This window comes from Xiphophorus couchianus, chromosome 20 (assembly GCF_001444195.1).
Source record: "Xiphophorus couchianus chromosome 20, X_couchianus-1.0, whole genome shotgun sequence".
Taxonomy (NCBI): domain Eukaryota; kingdom Metazoa; phylum Chordata; class Actinopteri; order Cyprinodontiformes; family Poeciliidae; genus Xiphophorus; species Xiphophorus couchianus.
In genome coordinates this window covers 12,707,371-12,728,288 of record NC_040247.1, presented here as the reverse complement: position 1 = coordinate 12,728,288, position 20,918 = coordinate 12,707,371, and the positions used below count along the sequence as shown (strand labels likewise).

The window sequence follows — 20,918 nt, the reverse complement described above, 5'->3', positions numbered from 1 at the left end:
AATGTATTATTATTATAATACTATATAATAATTTGATATATATAATTTAATATGGATGGATGGATAATATATTAATAATAAGACATGTAAATTTACTAGTGGTGCAATATTTTCTGTATGTTTTTGTCGACGCGCTGATGGCCAATTCCAGACAAAGGTTTTATAGCAGACTTTGTTTTCTCTAGCCTTAAAAAAGAGAACTGAAACAGGAAAACAGGATATGGTATTATTACCACATCCTGTAAGAATCAGAGAATGATCAACAACCTGCATGCTGACAGAAAATTATTAAACGTGTTAACATTTTAACGTGAACAGAGCAGGTTTCTGTTTTCAGCCTCGTCTTTATCATCGCTTCTCTTCCGTCGTTGGAGCGACGCGTCGTGTTTCATCTCTGTGTCAGAAACTTAATTAAAGCAACATTTCTCCACTCATACTTACTTCATCATAACTTTTTTATATCTTTATACAGGATTTTTATTCTTATTATTATTGACATCGACACTTTGACTTGTATACTGTAAACAGGTCGATGTAAAACTGTTAGATTACCCAAATTATAATTGCGGAATATCCGAATAATAAGGAAAAGATGTATGTTTTGGTAGCACTTTATTTGAAAGAGTGTGCATAAGTCTGACATGACAAAACATCTGTTATGAACATGTTTATGACTGTTCGGTAATGGCACTTTTAATTCAAAGCCGTACTAAAAGTTGCATTAAAAAGTCATTAAAAGTGTCAATTTTGCGCTAAAAGTGTCAATTTTGCGCTAAAAGTGTCGCTATTTTCTGAATGACAGTCATTCAGACTCCTTCATGTTTATACTAGCGTCATGTCAGTCTTATGCATTCAAATAAAAATGTTACCGATGTTTTTCCTTAAATCCATAACGTTGCCACTCCAGGATGGTTAATTTGAGTGACTTTTAGGCTTGTTCACACTGCAGCCCGAATGACCCAATTCCGGTGTTTTGTCTAATGCAGTGTTTTGTCTAATCCAGTGTTTCCCAACACTGTTTCCCAACACTGTCCTACATGTTGTAGAGGTTTCCCTGCTTTAATGTGCCTGATTCAACTGAGTGCAGTTCAACAAACGCCTGCTAATCAGTCATCAATTGAAATCAGCTGGACTGAAGCAAGGAAATACCTAAAACATGCAGCGCGGTGAGCCTTGAGGTCTCTGATCGGATATTTTGTTGGTGGTCGTTCACACTTCCAATCCTCAGCCTAATAATTTAGGCAATTATGCTATTAGGCTGACTTGTATGTGATCTCAAGTGTAAACTGCAAACGACCTGAAAGTGTCCCGCATGTTCAGTAAAGGGCGCAATGACGTCACACACAGAGAGCGTGCTCAGTGTTTCGCAAACCACCATGAAGAAATAGTGGTCAGTGTTTGCGGAAGTAAACGTGGACGTTAACGGTGGAGCAGAGCTTGCGATTTTGAAGATGTTGTCCGACCAGAGCAGCACTTTAACAACTTAATCATCACTAATGTCCGCCATGATTGTTGTTTTTATTCCTCTTGCGCGTATCAAGATGTGCAGAATAGTGACGTTTGTCGAGTATCAGTGACGCTCAGGACCTGGCCGGTAGGATTCAGGTCACTTTTGAAAAGATCGGAGATATGGAGCTAAAACTGTCTCATAATTCACAAATGCACAGGATGAGATCCACAAATGCAAAAGATCCACAAATGCACAGGATGAGATCCACAAATGCAAAAGATCCACAAATGCACAGGATGAGATCCACAAATGCAAAAGATCCACAAATGCACAGGATGAGATCCACACTTGTATTTTTGTTGCAAACACAAATATATCTTGATTTACAAGCTGTTTCTGGCCTGTGAGTTAAGTGCATTTATGTATGAATTTTGAGACTCCGCTGATGTCTCGATCCACAAATGTCTTTTTTTAATAAATGGTCTATCTGATTAGATGAACTCTTCCTGAGTTAAAACATTATTATTGTTGCTTCAAAATGAATACGAACTTGTTTTCTTTGCATTATTTGAGGTCTGAAAGCTCTGCATCTTTTTCATTATTTTGACCATTTTTCATTTTCTGCAAATAAATAGTAAATTTTTGCTTGGCATTTCAGAGACATGTCAGTAGTTCATAGAATAAAAGAACAATGTTCATTTTACTTAAACACATATCCATAGAGAGTAAAATCAGAGAAACTGATCATTTTAAGTGATCTGTTAATTTTTTCCAGAGCTGTATTTCATTCTCCAAGCTGAGTGTGTCGGGATAAAATTAAGTCATTTGTCATTAATTATGTTGGTTGCTTTTTCAGCTGTGAAACGTTTCAGGTCATTCTGACACACAAACACACTGCAGGTCACCCCAACCTGGTAAGAATGTCTTTGAGTGGCAAAGCAAATCACTCTGCCCTGAAAAGCTGAGTCCCAACATTTGGTCTCCAAAATCCTGCCTGAAAAGTGATGAATTTAAAACCAAATATCAGAAATGTTTAATGTGTACTGTGTTTAAAACTGAGCAGGACTCATTTTATCTACTAACACTGATAAACTTTGCAGGTAAGGCACCTTAAAAAGCGCTGAGCTAAATCATCACACAGTTTGGTTAGTTGTGATAACTTAAGCTTTTATATAATACTTTTTTTTAATCACATTTAAACTAAGTTTATGACACCAAAGTCCAGTTGCACTTGTTGGCTTTGATTCTTTTATATGTTTGGTTTTTTTTGTCTGTTTGGTAATATTGTGATATTTTGTTTCATCTCTATGTTGTTTTGTAACTTAAAAAATGGTAATTTTATGATTGAAAAATTTAAATTGTTCTTCAGTTCGTAGAGCGGAAAAGTGGCACGTTGGTGAAAGGATGTTTTCACCAAAGTGCCGATTATATCAACTGAATTCAAGTCGTCTAACACAGCATGTGTTTTGTCTGATGTGACGCTTTTTACGGTTTCTAAGAGAACAATTCAATTTGAACCACAGATATAGGCAGAAGCAAATGTACAGCCACTCACCTCTCAGCTAATAAAAACTAGTTCTGTGTAGTTTTAAGTGATGATGATTTTGTTATGGATATGGTGATAGAAGCTGTGGTTTCTCGGTTCTGGAAGTAGACTTCCAGAGTATAATCTTCATCACTCGTCATCAAGCTGTAACTCTCCACTTGTGAAGGTAAATCTGTTGGATTTCTACTTCAGACACCAATTCAGATCGCTTCCACTTGACGTACATGAAAGTGTTTTGAGGGAGACGGTTAAGGGATTAGGAGACTGAAACGTTATCCTCCATCTGTTTAACAGAAAGGTGACGAACATGGACACCGGTAACCCAACACCACTGGTGGGTCCAATTCTCACACCTGCCCCATCCTGAGCAGATGTCTGACGAGAAAAGAAGCGAAAACATTATAATAAATCACTGGTTAACCTGAACTGGGAGGACTGGGGGGAGAGGCTTATGTTTATTACAGGAAGGTTTTGATCCTTATCAACATGACTGTTGTATGAACTCTACATTTTGTCAGGTTAATTTGATCCTTTCTTTTCCTGAGGTGGAATGATTGTACAGTTAATGAATTTGAAAACAATTATTTAGAAAACAAGATCTAATTTACATCTTGATTGGTTTATTTTTCTAATTCTTTCAGGTTTTAAATAGAGGCTCAAATATATACATTTAGATCCCCACTTACGTTTATTTTATTTTTTTTGACTCTCAGCAAATTGCTAATTTACCACCATTAAAAAGGCCCAGCCTTATCTCTGGCTGGTTGTTTGACCTCTCCTCTTACTGAAATAGTTAATTAGAAGTGGTTGGTTTTCTGGTATGATCCTGTGTTTTAGACGAGCTCTGTACATTTTTTTAATAAGTTTGAGGTCAAATCAGATTTATTCCATCCATAAACAGTTTTAATGTGCATTTGGGATCTTTATTCTGTTGTTTCCAAGTTCCAAATGTTTAGATGTTGATTCAAAGTGAAGTTAGCACATTGCCTCTGTAGCATTGGCAGCAAGTCAGACCATGATACTGCCACCACCATGCCTTACAGCTGGCCATAAAGGGTTTGTTTTAAACAAAACATCTCAGTCTTTGTCCAGCTGAAAACGTTTCTCCAAAAGTCATCAGTTCACTCTTCATTGTTCTTTTTTAGATTTACGATAAGTTCACGTTTGACTAGTTCCTGGGTTACTTTTTAACATCCCAGACAATTTCCTCACATCAGAAAAACAGTCAGTTAGATATCTGATACTCTAATGCAGTTTGAGCGTTTCACTGGATACTTGTCCCAAACCCAAATCCAAACTGGTTTTGGCCCGAATAAAGCAGGATAATGTTAAGCTTCTAGAGTGGATCCGACTTCAAACTTGCTGAATATTTTTGGACTGAAAAGGAAAACGAATCAATTTGAACAAGTTCTTCCAACTCTCTTATGAAGAGTGTTCAACAAGAAAAACAGCAGCAGCTTTGTGACGGCTATGACATATAACCAAAAATTAGTGTTCGTGCACATTTCTTTTATCCTCCATGTATAATTTTAACACAGATTTCAATTATTGTGTCTAAAATTTACAGACGTTCTTTGCTGCGCAATCAAAACACTTCCTGAGTGTATATAAACTTCTGGTTGGCACAGAATGATCTAAACATCGTTTATCTGACCATAGAATAACATCAAATCAGCAAAAACACTTTTATTACAATTGCTTTGACAGTTAGTAGTTTATTTACAGAGTTTATCATGCTCCGACATAAAAGACAAATGTTAAGTAAGTTACAAATTAACTCAGGTGTTGTACACAAAGTTAAGGCCTTAAACACTTGTAAAATAACGCATACTTTTATAAGTAAATGGAAAACTTCATGTTTGATGTGTTCACCTCAGACTGCAGCTGTAAACTGTAATGTCTCATCAACCTTGACGAAGATAATGGTAATGATGTTTAGCTTATCTATAAAATGAATCCATGGATTCTTTTATGTTCTTTTTGTTTCCACATTAGTCACTAATGCTTACATTTAAACAGATAAACTAACTTGTGGAGAAGAAAACATGTTTTTGATCTCTTTGTCATAATTCTTGGTCATAATTTCAGGTTCAGAAGAGATTAGAGATTATTTGGTCTTTTAACTTGGCTCACAATGCAGCCTAGTTAAATATACTGCAAAACCAGTCACTGAAAAAAAGCCCACTTCCTGGAAACTGTAGACTTTTTAAACAACTTTAACAAACTAAAACATGATTTATGGATAGAGCCCATGCATCTAAACACAATACATAAAAAAATGCATGACATAAAACAAAGTAGCTCATCAATAAATAAATAAATGTGGTTATAGCAAAAAGGACAAGTTCATCCCCAAAAGGGTCATCAAGTTGCAATAAAAATGTCCAATTTTTCTAACACTGGAATGTTTAATTGAAAAGAGGGAATGTCTAAATGTCCCAGCAGCGTTCATTAAACCAGGACAGCTATTTGCATCGATGGGCATCTTTAATCTTTAATCTCAAAAAACATCAAAATGTCACTTTGCATTCGAAGGACATCTTTATTTTCTGTCCAAGAACAACAAACAAAGGGGGTAAAATTATAAACCCGACTTTGTCTCATTCTTTTACAAAGCCTCACCTTGATGTAAACCGTTATATTTCTTTTTAGAATATTAGGCTAATAAAAGTATTTTTCTGCAGCTTGTGTCTAGATAATGCTTCTTTACCAAAGTCTTACAAAATAAAATGGAAAGACAGTTATGCATGCAAAGCATACACATAAATACATGTATATGCTTTGCATTAGCTGCGTGTAAAATTAATCAGTAAAAGTTATTCACAGCACATAAAATGCAGCTTTGATCACAGCCGACGGAAATAACTAAAACTGAATCCAAACATGTTTGTGTGTCCAACATGAGTTCAGAGAACAAGACATTGTGTCTGAGAAAATGAAATGTAATAATTGAAAATGGATTAGTAAGGGTTTTGTTCCTTTAACTTGTTTAATCAGAGTTATATTTCTGCAGCAGGTAAAAGCACGGTGTTTGAAATGATCCTAAAATGAGATAAAGATGAGCAGCCGTGTCACACAGGCCTTTCACAGTTAAGACAAGCACAAAGAAAAGGCTGAAAAATTTAAATAGCTTCATGTCGACATGTCACAATACATTATTGTGCTGTAGTTGTATAAACCTTCCAGACCTCTCAGGTCTTCTGGTTCTGGTCTGCTCTGCAGAACCAAAACCAGAACCAAGCATGGAAAAGCAGCATTCAGCTTCTATGCACCACAAATCTGGAACGAACGTCCAGAAAACTGAAAAACAGCTGAAACACTGAGTTACTTTAAATCTAAACACCCAGTTGCCTTTTGCTCCCAAACATATTTGATGAGTAATGATGGCACTGGGAAAAATGTAATGTTTCAGTTGTTGATTTTTGTGTTTTTATCATGTAAAACACTTTGAAATGCCTTGCTGCTGAAATATGATACACAAATAAAATCTGATTTGATTTTTGATAACTTTTTATAGTATCTGCATCAAGAGAGCACAAGGATATTATTAAGAGAACGTCAACTAAAAACGCTAAATAACGTGATTTCTTTAAGTGAATAACATCTATTTTTCAAAACAACAAAAAACAAATCATATTTTTGTCAAAGGGAAACGGATTGAGGAGTTCTGCCTTTACCCTCTGAATGCTTCAGCTTTTTCTGCTCTGTTTTGCAGTGATGTGAAAAACTCAACAGTTTCCTCAACCTAGATTTTTTTCAGGTGACTGTGGGTGAAGTTTAATCAAACCTCTCCATCTGACTCTGAGTTTGGCAAGAAGGCGAAGACATCACTGGAACTGAAGATGCTGACACATCGAATGCCTTAGTGTTAAAACACACATGAATACACAAACCTACACGTTTATGTTAACTTACAGACAAATATGTTGACAAATCACCCAAGAGGTGTGTAAAATAACCCTTAAATTAATCTTTTTGTTTTGAAAATGCAATAATGTAAATTTACCAATAAGGAAAATAATCTTGTTTTCCATTTATGGCATCTAAATCCTACAGACTCCAAGTATTTTCCACAGGATCACACATCCACCACTTTGCTTAACTTTGGGGATGAGGAGAATTTCCAAATGTTTATCCTTTTTTTCCTTCCTTAATTTTACTCTCATCTGACCAAAGCAGATATTTCCAGTTAAAGTCCCAATAGTGTTTGTGATGGTAGGTCTGATGAGGCTTTTCTCTGGCATAAAATCACATTTACAGCTCTGGAAAAAATGAAGAGCCCACTGCACTGAACCCCACTGAAAACCTTCTGGTTATTCCACCAAATATTGATTTCTGAACTCTTCCTGAGTTAAATTATTAGTGTTGTTGTTCCTAAATGAATATCAACTTGTTTTCTTTGCATTATTTGAGGTCTAACAGAACCTTTTGTTATTTTGACCATTTCTCATTTTCTGCAAATAAATCCTAAATTTGTGTTTTGAATTTCAGAGACATGTTGTCAGTAGTTCATAGAATAAAAGAACAATGTTCATTTTACTGAAATATATACCTACAAAAAGTAAAATCAGAGAAACTGATCATGTTAAGTGGTCTTTTCTTCCAGAGCTGCATCGCCAAAGAAGCCAGAAAATCATAACTTAATAATAAATCTGTGTTTCAAGTTTTGATTTACTTAAAAAGCATCTCATATGTTTCAGTTTAGATCATTTTAAATATCATCACCTTCCTAAAATAAAAGCCTAACTTAGTTTTGCCAAGAGGAAAAAAAATCACTTTTGGCAATTTTTTTGGTATGATTTTATGCCTTCTTAACGTAAATTTATTTTTGGTATACTCATTTAATTATTGGATTTTCCTTTAATTTTAAGTTAAATTGTGGCACTGTAATAAAAGATTAATTTAATTTAAGCCATGTTACACACCACACTGTAAAATGTTTATAATTTACAGTAAAATACCGGCAGCTGTGGTTGCCAGGAATTTACCGTATAAAAACGGTAAAATCCGTATTAAAAGTCTGTATAAATACGGATTTTACTGTATAAATGTGGTAAATTAGAGACGTTTTTTACACACCAGGGTTGTCAGCAAGATTGCCTGCATCTGTAGATAATGGAAGACTAATATATGACATAAGGGGAGTTAATTTAAGCAGTTTATAAAAAACACACAGTTATATGTATAACACAAAACTTAAAAAGATTCTCTATGTAGCTGCCTGGAGCAATACTTGTTTAAGTCCCATAAAAAAAAAAAAATCCGGCCGGTCAGTGTCAGGCCTGAAAGTGCTGAAATCATCTTTGGATGATCCCGTTAATACTTTCTCTTTAGCAACAAAGAGAAGAGGGAAAAACTCGTCAGACGAGAACCTCTTCTCCAAATGATTCCTGCCTCCGTTTGGAGCCGAGCGGTCCGTCAGGCAGTAGGAGTCTGTGATGGGAGGAAAGACGACGGCAGTGGAGCTCAGATGAGGGAGATCCGAATGGGAATATTGGGAGAACCTGTCCTATTCTGAGGGGAATGATGGGACATGACGTGCTCCACCATCGCGTGTTTCGGCATGTGCTTCATGAGGTACGTCTCCTGGAGAGAAGAGGAAAAACAACTTTACACTGCAAAACACAGTGGTTTTAGAGCAACTATTATTGTGAAAGAACCCACATAGATTACTTTATAAAAATATTGCATAAAGTACCTTAAATACCTGCAGTATCTAATTTGATACACAGATTTTAACACTATTTAAATGCAATATACCAAATAAATTTCTAAGTTATTGTGCATTGTTTCAAAATATAAAGCATTAATTTAAAAAAAAAACAAAGAAAAAAGAACAATATATATTTATTTTTACCCAAAATTGCCTAAAATTTGCAAAACCTTCCCTGGAAAGATCGAGTGACCAATCTTATGCGAGCGGACATTTTGAAATGAGGGGGTTTCACCACCTGCAGTGCAATGATTATCCAGTAGGTGGCAGAATACAAGTCTCAAATTAAATACAAAACAGGCCAAAAAAGTATCAAATACGATACAAATATCGTTATTTAATAAACCATTTCAAGCGAACATAACTTGGACATAAAATGCTTGATAAGTTGATCTACGAAAGTTGAGTAAATGACAAAAGGTTAAATATTTCATAAACCAGCAGGGTATCCCACAATGCATTGTGCCACCAAAGTAGTTAAACCACTTTTATTTGTCACAAAACAAATTTGTTTTAAGATGTTTAAGGCGACTCCAAAGCTTCATGTATGCAGTCAGTTCCCCATAATGAGCAGTGCAGCTCCTACTAGTTATTTTTTTGGTATTTACATTTGCATACATGAAACAGCACCATGACCAACCTCCTCTGCCTTAAAGTGTAGCGTAACATGGGATTGTTTGTTTTACTGAAAAGATTTGAGGAAACTAACACTGCTTCCAATATCGTCAGTCAAATATTGTAAAAAAGTGATTATGTAAAAGACAATTTCTTTATGTTTTTCAATGTCTGAGTAGTAATAAATCATCTTGAAAGAAAAAAACATAACTGCTTTCAATATTTTCTGTCAAAGTTTGAGAAACAAAAAAGCAGGAACCATTTTGATCATGTTTTCTTTTTTATATGTAGTTTCTAATTAAAAAAATAAACACTAGGTGTCATTTAAGTACTTAAAACATACTCAGATTTATTATGTTAACTTAAGTAAAATTGCACAAAGTTGCTCAATCAGTTAACTACAAGATTTTGAGTTTCCAACTAAGGAGAACTAATTAGGTTTTGCGGAACACACACGTACTATTATATCATTACAACTACCTGATAATAATCAAGTTGAGTTCTGCAAACTTAAATTTTGAAAACTTGGTTTCTGCGAACTCACTGAGGTGTACGCCCGGCCGCACATGCTGCAGCAGTAAGCCTTGGCGTTCTTGATGGCGTGTACAGAGAGGTGGATCTGCAGCGAGGCCGAGTCTGAGTAGGCACGGAAACAGTTGGAGCATTTGAAGGGCTTGTCCTTGTTGTGCTGCCTCTGGTGAGACTTTAAGAAAGAAAGCAAACACACCAGGTTAATCTGTGTGCCTACATGCCTCAGGACAAGCTGGAGACAGAAGGGTTTTCTGAGTCAGCTTGTTCAACAAACCTATAAAAAAAAGACATAAAATTAACTTCCCCACTGATTAGGAAGCAACTTTTAGAACCACGAGAGCCATTTTGACCTCAGTTCAGCTAAATACCATCTGATAAAAGTTGAAGAAGCTGCAAGACATTTTGAAGTAAAAACAACTTGTTGGTATTTTGAGTCTTGAGTGAACAACAACACATTTCTTGTACCATTTGTGTCATTTAGATACTGCATAAAGATGCATAGAAAAACTGCTAAAATTAGACTTTTTTAAAGCATTTATTTTAATGATTTCTGGTCATTTTTTCCCACTGAGCCACTGTAGAAGCTTAAAGAGCCCCAGGTTACAGATGCCTGACTTTTTTTTTAGTCATCATCAGCTTGTGGGGATACTTTCTTCACAATTTACTTTATTTTAACTTTTATGTAACTGGGTAAGTTGAGAACAAAATCTAATTTTCAACAACGACCTGTTCAGAAAACATAACATCATACAACAGAAAGCAGAAGAATATCATGACACACATAAAAATATAACCACATTCATACTGATTAAACATACATATCAGAGTTTTTAAAAGCAGGTACATCTTTGTTCCAAATAATTGCAGATACTAGTCGGTTTCGGCCCCAAAGCTTCAGTTTTAAGTTAAAGTTGAAGAAAGATTTTACTTTTAATCATCACAGTAAGCCAGAATAAACAAAAAATGACTTTATGGGAGGAAAATTAAAAGTTTGGCATGTATGTTTCAGTGTATTTTCAGACATAGGCCACATGATGTTGGGGGAAAATGAACAACTAATGGACTTCTAGACTTCAACAAATTTAAAGTAGGTCATTATAGTGACGTAGTTGTTAGGTGAAAGATGTTGGTCAGAATGGGAGTATAAATTACAAGGTACTTTGTCACTGTGGTGAATTATAGGTGGACCAGACCTGCCACTCGCAGCTTTTACAGCTCTCTGTAGGGGACCGGTTTGTTAGGTGTATAATTCCTGATCAATGGCATATAAATCTTCACTTCATGAGCTCAAATTGGAGGTGAAGTCTTTTGCTATCAATACTTTATAATATGTCTATATATAATAAACAATGTAAAAAAATGAGGTTCAGGTGATGTTTCTGATGAGATCAGGTGAAACAGGAGGCTTCTTTGTGATCTTTGGCAAAAAGGTCACAAAGATCACATTACACGTCAATTTCTAAACCATTAACCTTTGTTGTAATGCAGCAGAGAGTCAGAAAACAGCTCATGTTTACCTGCAAATTAGAGAGTTGCGTAAAAGCTTTCTCACATCCTGGATGGAGGCATTTATAAGGTCGGTCACCTGTGTGGATTCTAAAACACAAAAGACACAAAAACAGGTAAAACAGGAAGATGAAAGCAACCTAAATCAAATATGAAGTAATTAAGGTGACCCAGAAAAGGCTTTTTATATTTTCAGTTTGGAAAAATACAAAACTACATAACCCTAACCCTTTTTACATCTAAAATGACTTTTTGGCTCTTGAACATTGCATCAACACCAAGTCAGTATATTCAAAATAACTACAACCTAATAACTAAAATTATTAACTAATAAACTTCTTCAGTTCAAAGTGCTTTACATGAATTAGGTGGAAGTACAAACAAAAAAACTAAATCCAAAGAAAGACAAAAAGGTAAAAATATAAAACTACATATTGGTTCCCCGTGTTTAGTAAGAATAAGTATTCCATCATTTATAAACTAATGGGGGTTTCTCTGGATCTTAAGTTTGATAGGGATTATTGAGGTAAAAAAACTAAATGTTGGTTCCAGTTGTTCTGGGTTGAGTTCTAGATTTGTACTGGTGGTCCGCGAGCGCCCCCTAATGGTCAGCGAGGTACTGCATGTAAACGACCGTTTATTTGCCGTGACGTCAGCTCAAAATCCGACGCTACAGCTAGCTTACTACGGGACTGTGTTAAAAAAAATAGTGATGGGCGTGCTGTGGTGGCGTAGCGGTTAGCTCGACCCTTCAGTCCTCGACGCGGCCGTCGCGGGTTCGACTCCCGGACCGACGACATTTGCCGCATGTCTTCCCTCCTCTCCTTCCCTGTTTCCTGTCGGCCCACTGTCATATAAGGGACACTAGAGCCCACAAAAAAGACCCCCTGGAGGGGTAAAAAAAAAAAAAAACAGTGATGGAAACAGGTTACTAAAAAGAAAAGCTGGTGGAAATTAATTACCTCCTCCTTGTGTAGATCAGTTCTCCAGAGCCTTGATGACCTAATTATTCTATTCAGGTGTGGTGCAGCAGAGGCACCTCTAAAAGTTGCAGGACTGGAGTTTGACACACCTGGTTTAAGTTTTCCTCGCCCTTAGTTTCTTTAGGTGTTGCTCTTGTGATACACCATAGAGTGGGAGATTTTAATCATCACTTGTTTATATAGTCAAGAAAATCTGTTTAAGAGTATAAGCCACCACATAAATTATTAGTATTGCAATGTATTATATATGTGTTTTTTTAGACTGAAATTGACCGAAATACCACGTCAAATCCAAAAGGAAAAAAAAGGAACCAAAATGTAGACAGTGTTTCACCAGGAGGCCTAGAGTGAGGAGCACCGCCCCCTCTCCTCAGACAGAGTTTGGGGAAGGAGATGGCTGTCGTTCCTTCATTCACTGAAGCTATTCATGTTTTCAGGCTTTCCACTCAGAAGAAAGGAGAAGCAGGGACATCCTAACATCATTTGTTACAATTGTTTCGACCCAGCTGAGACGTGTAGCACTCTGATATTAAAAGTATAAAGCTATGGCATATAACATACTAGCAAATACTGCATAAAAGCAGTCCTTTGTAATTGCAACATGGCAGGTATTAATATTTGCTATTTTGTGCAGCTCTAGCCTGAACTGTTGCAGATGAGCTGTGTGTTTGTCGGAGGTCAGACCTGGTGTGCTGCTGCAGGTGGGAGAGCTGGCGGAAGCATCTTTCACAGTAGGAGCAGCGGTACGGCTTGAGGCCCAGGTGGATGCGCAGATGCTGGGCCAGGTACGAGGCGTTCGCAAACGTCTTGGTGCAGTGAGGACACTTGTGGGCTTTCGCCTCTGTGTGCGTTTTGGAGTGAATTTGCATGTCGGACTTGGAGAAGAAGGTCAGGGGACAAACTTTACACCTGGAAACAGGAAAACAGGAGACATGCATCAGGAAGAAAACACAGAAATCAATAAATCATTAATAAAACTTCTTATAGTGCAGATTTTTAAATTAAAAAAGTGGGACAATAATATTTGAATAGTAAGCATTTAGTGATGAATTTACAACATTAAGATATTTAGTATTTATTTAATAGTATTTGGAAAACATAGAGGTACATCTCAAATTAAAATATATTTATATAATAAATAAATTCTGAAATTTAAACAAATACTGTTTAGATTCAATAGAGAAAACCAGGATGATGTGTTTCAAGAGTCTGTTTCTCTTCATTTTGATGATTATGACTTATTGCTAATAAAATACCCAAAAGAAAATCAGATACTAAAGAATATGGACATTCAGAGACTAGTGGAAAATGAATGAATGTACTTTTTTGATCCCAGAAGGAATGTCACATATTAAGAGTTTGATGCAGCTTGGGTTACATTTCTGTTTCCTGTTGTTTTTTTTTAAGTGGAGAGGAAAAAACAAATAGCTTCATGATCAAGAAACAGACCTTAACTGAGGAAAAACTGAACAGAATGTCCACTAAAAAAATAAACATACCAACACTTACTAAACAAAAAATTAACAGCAAACCTAAACAGCTAAAATTACATTAATGATGACTAAGAAAACTGATGCAAGAACCTGGCAGGAATAATCCAAATGAAACTAAAAATCAGGGCTAAAAAATAAACTATGACGTGGCAATACCAAACTTAATGAGCAAGGAGTAAAATAAACTGACAGAATATGAAAAAAACATAAATTAGAATAAACTAAACACACTATTCAAGAAGAGAGAGAAAAACTTACAAAAACAGATGCAAAACTTTGATCTAGAAATAACCCAAAACAAAACCCACAACATCTGAACATCATGACAACAGGAGCCCCGACAAATTATTCAGCATGTCGACCTGCTTTCAGTACCCTGAAATTTATGGATTAAAAATGATATATATATATGTATATATATATATTTCCAATGTAATATTCTAATTATCTTAGAAACAGAACTTTAAGTTTTCAAAATGAGCCCAAAGAAACAACTTAAAAATAACAATAACATTTAAAATGAGTTAATATGAGTTTAACTGTTATAAGCTGTTATTTTAACACAAAACCCATTGATTTTTTTGAGTATTTCCTTAACTGTTACATTTCTGTGTGCTCTCATTGTATTAGTCTGTACTTCCTCTTTGCCCAACGGTGAATCCGTTAGTATTTACGGATGCGCTGTCCTGTATTTGCATTTGTTTTGGTTTTCTTCATAGAGAATCATTTCCAGCGCCAACAGTTTAGATTGTTATCATCACTACCGTTATTCCTGATATCTTAAACTACAAATGATGTGTAAATATATCTCTGAAGAATGTGAAGCCACTGAGGTAAGGTCGACGGTGTGTATCAAAGGTGTGTTTCTGTACTTTACTGCTCAGCACATTTAGCCTCTTCTTGCTTCTGCTTTGCAGCAAGCAAAACTTGAACAGTTTCCTCTTCATTTTCTAAGTCTTGCCAAAACAAAAACAACTCTGCAATAATAAACCATTATTTTGCAGACAAATTGTGAAATTAAAGTATTCTACATATCAGTTACTCTCACATCCTGCTTTTTTAACAAGAATTTAAATTTTGGGATTTCAGGCTGTTTTAATCATGGTGTAGTGGTATGATTTACCTTTTTTTATCTTTCTTTGTTACTGTTTGTGTTTTTACTCCTTCTAGTTTGCTTTATTTTCTTTAGAAGTGATAAAACACTCTAAAAAAACACATCTTGACCTCAACAACAAGATTCTCGATAATCCCTGCAGTCTGGTTTTATTTGTTCTTGAGGTAAATAGCTTGTTGATGTCAAACTGAACTTCAAAATAAAGTTTAATAAAATCTGGATTGATTCATTTAATCACTGAAATCGCATTCATTGCATTGATATTCTATGAGTATTTGTGTGCTTTATGGTATAAATATCCCGACAATCATAGTTTTCTCTAAATATTTTATTTGTTTTATTTATTTATTTGTAGATTTTTTGTGCTATTCTGTTGCCAGGCATTATAAGATGATAGATTCATAGCAGATTCAACTTTACTCTGAGCTTTTTGTTGTGTTGGCAGCAATACATTTTCACCCAAAATAGGGCTGGACAATATGGCTGAAAATTATCTTAGCATTACATCTAATTTTTTTTTTGCTTTAAATATCTGAAATATTTCCAAACTGGTGGTGTGACCTTTCCTGTTTTATCCACAGTTTTCTCTTCACATTGTTGTTTTTTTTAATTTTTAAGCAGTTATGAGGCACACTGGCGTAACCTTAACATGCTTAACCTTTATTAAGCTGCTGCTGCGGCAGTTACTCAACTGGTTGTTGCTAGGTAACCAAAGAGTGAGTGAGTTGCTAGGTAACCAAAGAGTGAATGAGCTAGTTGGTTCTACCAATCTCACTTATCTGGCCATGAGAGTCTGAGCCTTTCCTCTGCCCATGTCTCCCAGAATGCTGTGCAGTTCTGGATCAGAGTTCAGTGAATATTCTATATACTGAATACTGAATATTCTATCAGATGTATTATCTATTGATATTGATCATACCTCTATCGTGATATATATATATTAGTACTGATTTATTGTCCAGCTCTAAACAGAATACAGCAGTTTTTTCTCACCTGTAGGTTTTACCCTCTTTAGTGGTGATGGTGACGCAGGACTGGTCGTTGCCCGAGGCCAGGATCGGGTACGGAACCACCAAAAGCGACGAGCCGTTCTCGGCCTTGATCTTCTTGCGCCCCCGTTCCTGCTTCGGAGGCGGGCCGAGGAGACCCACAAAGCCCCCGTTGGTCTTCCCCGGCTCGATCCCGTGGCTGCCGGCTAACCCTGAGATGAGGTGAGGGGTGGGGGCTCCACCCAGCCGGCTGTGGCTGCTTGAGGTGGGTGTTGTTGGGGTTATGATCTCCGAAGTGCTGAGGTTCCCAGTTCTGGATGCCAGTGCCACACCTGACAGGAACAACAGTGAAGATGAGAACATGACTGAACATTAATGTTCAGCTGTTATTAGGGCTGGACAATATGGCTGAAAAATTTATCCCGATGTAAGTATTTCATATCACTCGATATTGATTATTATTGATTAGTTTTTTGTTTTAAATATTTGAAATAATGGCAAAGTGGCAGCATGACCTTTCCTGTTTTATCTAGTTTTCACTTCACTTTGTTCTTTACTTTTAAGCATCTATGAGGCACGGTGGCAAAACCTTAAACTGCTGCAAGTTACTCATCAGGTTGTTGCTAAGTAACCACAACTTACTTAATAGGGTGTTGCTAGATAACCAAGCCTTTCATTTGCCTACATCCCCCAGAATGCTGTGTGGTTTTTGGAGTTCAGTGAATATTCTGTATACTAAATACATCTTTTATATTATATTTTTTAACTTCCTTGTTTCATAAATTTACATTGTAAAACATTTGAAGGTGGTTTAACTTGAAAATGAAATTTAAGTTAAACAGAAAATTGTTTTGGTTTTAACTCAGACATTAAAGTTTATGAAGTTGATTTAACAACAAGAGACAGGTTTTCTAAACATTGTTTTATAAAAATGTTTAGAAAACAATATTTTCTAAACATTCTAAACAGCATTGTTGTGTTTGTTTAATTAAACATTAAAAACCAACCTAAAAACTTTAGTTTATTAAACTCTTGGAGGTTTGACAGAATTAATAAAAGGTTAACACAACTTACTACTGTAAGTTTATCTTTCACAAAGTCACATTTAGGTTCAAAATCTAAAACTCACTAAATTTACTGGACTTAAAGAGTAAAAGATAGTAGATACAACTAAATGCGGCTCACGTGTTTTACAGTGTATTGCTCCCTCTGTTGACTATTTCTGTCTTCTATCTCCACATTCCATAAGTTATTTCAATTAATATTTTATAATAATAATTAAAAAAAACTTATTAAATGTATAAAAAAATGAATAATGAAAATTTTTAAAGAATGCCTTCTTTTATTTTCACATCTTCCCTCCAGCTTTCTGAGGCGCCTCTAGTGTCGGTTTAATTTCCAGCTAATTAATGAATGAATCTTTATTTTTCTGCATCACCTGGAGCATTGAAGGAGAACAAAAAAGCAAAGAACAAAGAAAAGCGAACAGGTGACGTGAACCCACTGAGGAAGGGTTTGTCTCAGTTTGCACAGCGGACCGCTGGGACGTGTTTGCTCACCTGAGACGTGGTTTGTTCTGGAGGGATGGTCTATGAGCTGGCGCAGGTGCCAGTCCTCCCACAGACCCCGGGCTTTCAGAGCCGCCTTGTCGTCCAAATTCAAGTTCACATCTCCAAGGATACGACCTAATTAAGAAGAAAAATATATCTCTTAGTCAGAGTTAGATAGTAATGGTTGCTTTTATTCAATTAATAAAGTACTTTTAGGAGTTATTTTACTACCCTGTACTTGAGTTATTTTATCATGAAGTATCGCTACTCTTGGGTATAATTTCTGGATTTTCTACCCACTGTGAGTAACTTCACTGAATGAAAGACAAACATGTTTTAACCAAAAATTAACCAAGCGAAGACACACACCTGCAGTTTTTGTTCAAGTTTAATACTTTTTTTTATTGAATGAAACAAATTTTAAAAAAATTTCTTTTGTTATTTTTTGTTACTTATACAAATTATTATCATTTTCATCCTTAAAATACCAAAATGTCCACTTAGCTTTATATTTTGGTCCCTCTGATTATGTCATTTTTTAAATGATTGATATTTTGATCAGTTGGTGCCTGAGTAGACTTTTTACCAAATAATATTTTACTTGAGTAATTTCTTATATGGCTATTTTTTGCTTTTAGTTGAGTAAAAATATGCTAGTCTGCAAAATGACGACAGCAAAAGTTGGGAGAAAACTATACCTTTTTTTTTATTGTACATTCTGCTCAGTATTCATTACCCAATCAGTGTATACATAAACACAATACAATACTTTGACCTTTTTGAATTCTCCATCTAATAATTAAACAAAGTATGAAAACACTAAGCAATATTTAACTAAGAAAAACAAGCAAACACACTCTAAATACTAATTAAAACTAAAGAAATTAGACAAACAAGAAGTCACAATAAGGTAAAACAAAATTATGATGAAAAACACAAAACCCTAAACTATTATTAAATTAAAAGTCTAAAACAAAAAGATTTCTTTTAAATCTTTTTTAATATGAAAACCTGGAGAAGTAAGAAAATGTTTTATTGTCTGAAGATTCTCAAACATTTTTTGAAAACTTGCATATTTGCATGTCAAGTTAAAAAGTTAAGTAAATTGATTAATTATGATTAATCACAGAGCGTGATTAATCTGATTACATTTTTTTATGGATGGACAGCGTTAGTTTTTAAAGAATTATTTAGACTAATTGTATGTGTGGACATAGTTGGAGTACCTGTGACAGAGCTGGAGGCAGGGCGGGCATGCAGGGCGATGTCAGGCTGCAACGGGCTTGGACTGTGCAGCCCGGACCCCTGCTGAGCTTTGGACATCCCGTGCTGGCTGCCTTCGGCCTGGCCCGACGGAGACATCAGAGGCTGCTGGGAGGCGGCCGAAACGGCGGGCAGGTGTGGCGGCCGGATCTTCTCCGCCATCAGCTGCTCCTTGATTTTATTAATCAAGACTAGGTTATCCAGCTGACAGCCAGAAACCACCATTAGTGACAGAAGAACAGCCATCATCAGTTCAATCAGTGACACTTCTCAGGGCAATGGTGCCCTCTCTTGGTTGACACCAGACATTGCAGCCAAAGCTTTGAGACTTTGAAGGAATGCCTGTTTAGTTTTTATTTGAGTTTGAAACCTCTTTAAGCAAATAAATAGCTACTTTTGAAATTGAGTTAGATATTTATGTACTTTTAAAGACTTTCAGAACATAGAGGATATAAAAGTGCCTATTTTTTCTTCTTATTTTTATGGTTTTGTTGAATTGATGGTTCAAAGATTTTGAGAAATACATTTTAATGTTTCTAATTTTTCAACCGAAGTCTAACCTATCGTCTCTGTAAGACAAACTTTTATTATGTTATTGCAGAAGACAAATGTAATCCAATAAATCTGCCGTTTCAGTCACTGGTTACTACATTTAGGGCAGTGAAAAATGCTTTGGTGTGGTTTTGGGATGAAATCCAGGGATTAAATGAAATTAAAAAATAAAATGCAAACACTCTTCTTATCAAGCATTGGCTTTTGTGCTGGTGAATATCAGATAAGTTATGAGCTGAGGTATAAATGTAAAAAAAGTAGGGGTAGTATAGGGAACTCATTGAAATTTGGTCAAAAACTAAAATTAATCTAAAGTTTGAGACCATCTGGCTTCCATGTTATTTCATGTTAAATATTCACACTTTACAAAAGTAAAAATGCTTTCTGTCTACAAGTGAGGCAGGACTGAGACAGTCATTATGAACTGCTTTGTATTTATGAAAATGTGAAACGTGAAAGAAAATACTTCCTCCAGTCTAAGTTGTAATACCTGTAGTTTTTTTTTTTGTGGTTTCAAGACTATTATTAGCATTTTATCATGTTTTATTTATAGCGTTAAATGCTTCCTAATTAATATAGCTATTATGTTATTGAGTTTGTCTACAGACTTCACTGGGGTTCCTTGGAGATATAAAATATGCATGAAAGATTCTGCTGCTTTGATTTTGATCAAGCCTTATGTAAAACAAAGTGAAGGCATAATAAGCTTGTACTTGGACTTACACTTTTTTCACTTTGAGCTCTTGCCATTGACTGGTATTAAAATATTATCTATTTCTGTACTTGTTTGTCTTGTGTTTCTTTTTTTCAGCATTGTGTTTTGTTTTCTTTTTTGACCTGTGTATGAAAAGTAAAAAAATACAGAAAAATAAATAAATATTAAATTATTCTGAGCTAATCCAGTTAAATTGTTTTAAGAGGTTCTCAAGACCACACAGTTGTTTATTAGTGGGATCCTGACCAATTACAGCTAAATCAAAGAGGTGCAATCCATCTGAAAAGCTATTAGCCAAAAGTAGCTCTGTAGACTTCTTATTTTTTTACAAACACACTTAAATAAGAAATCCCCCTGCTACAGGTATGTAAACTATTCCTTTAAACTTTCTTTATGGTGGAAACACAGTTGCAGCATGCAGTTATGCTCATCTTCTCTTGCTTGCTGCTGCTAGCTGCCAGTTAGCCTCTTCTGATGGTCAAAGAAAGAAACTTTTTAACTAATTACAAATAACTTAATCAGGCTTTTGGCATATTTTCGGCTACCAAACCGACACCTGGTCAGTTGAGCTGTTTAGGTACTGTGAGTTAAAGAGGCTACCATAACTGTCAGTTAGCTAAACAGCTAACTGATGCTGGCTAGCTAATGCAGCTACTAGCTTGTTCAGCTTAACAAAACTGAAAAACAAAAAAAAAAAAACTAAACCAACTGTCATTAGGGGACATTACTTTCATATTTTCAATCATTTTAAGCTGGTTTATTGTTATTATGAATACTGCTTACCGTCATATTCAATAAATGTGAGATTAAAAGTGACTTTTGAAATTAACCTTAACATGTTTTTTGTAAAGGACACATTTTTGTATTAAAATTGCTATTCTAATATTATGTTGTGTTT

At 35.4% G+C, this 20,918-nt stretch overlaps 1 protein-coding gene and 1 long non-coding RNA gene across 5 annotated transcripts in view; one reads left to right on the top strand and one right to left on the bottom strand.

The window, feature by feature from the left end:
- The first annotated feature begins 1,344 nt into the window (after positions 1-1,344).
- Positions 1,345-6,795, top strand: LOC114136211 (uncharacterized). Of its 2 annotated transcripts, XR_003593757.1 has the most exons (3): positions 1,345-1,594; positions 2,307-2,364; positions 3,291-6,795. It is a non-coding gene; the product is annotated as an uncharacterized LOC114136211 (long non-coding RNA). The 2 variants fall into 2 exon arrangements; XR_003593758.1 differs by lacking the exons at positions 1,345-1,594; positions 2,307-2,364 and adding an exon at positions 2,371-3,162.
- A 1,375-nt stretch (positions 6,796-8,170) lies between these two features.
- znf362a (zinc finger protein 362a) overlaps positions 8,171-20,918 on the bottom strand; it is a 26,804-nt gene continuing 14,056 nt past the window's right edge. For 2 of the 3 annotated variants that reach the window (XM_028003695.1, XM_028003696.1), the window contains exons 3-9: positions 18,717-18,957; positions 17,500-17,625; positions 15,945-16,272; positions 13,029-13,253; positions 11,373-11,451; positions 9,869-10,027; positions 8,171-8,582 (exon numbers count right to left, since the gene is read on the bottom strand). In XM_028003695.1, the coding sequence (XP_027859496.1) occupies positions 8,463-8,582; positions 9,869-10,027; positions 11,373-11,451; positions 13,029-13,253; positions 15,945-16,272; positions 17,500-17,625; positions 18,717-18,957 (1,278 nt within the window). In that variant the 3' untranslated portion in view covers positions 8,171-8,462. The remainder of the gene's footprint in view (positions 8,583-9,868; positions 10,028-11,372; positions 11,452-13,028; positions 13,254-15,944; positions 16,273-17,499; positions 17,626-18,716; positions 18,958-20,918) is intronic. The other variant, XM_028003697.1, reaches the window with a different exon arrangement.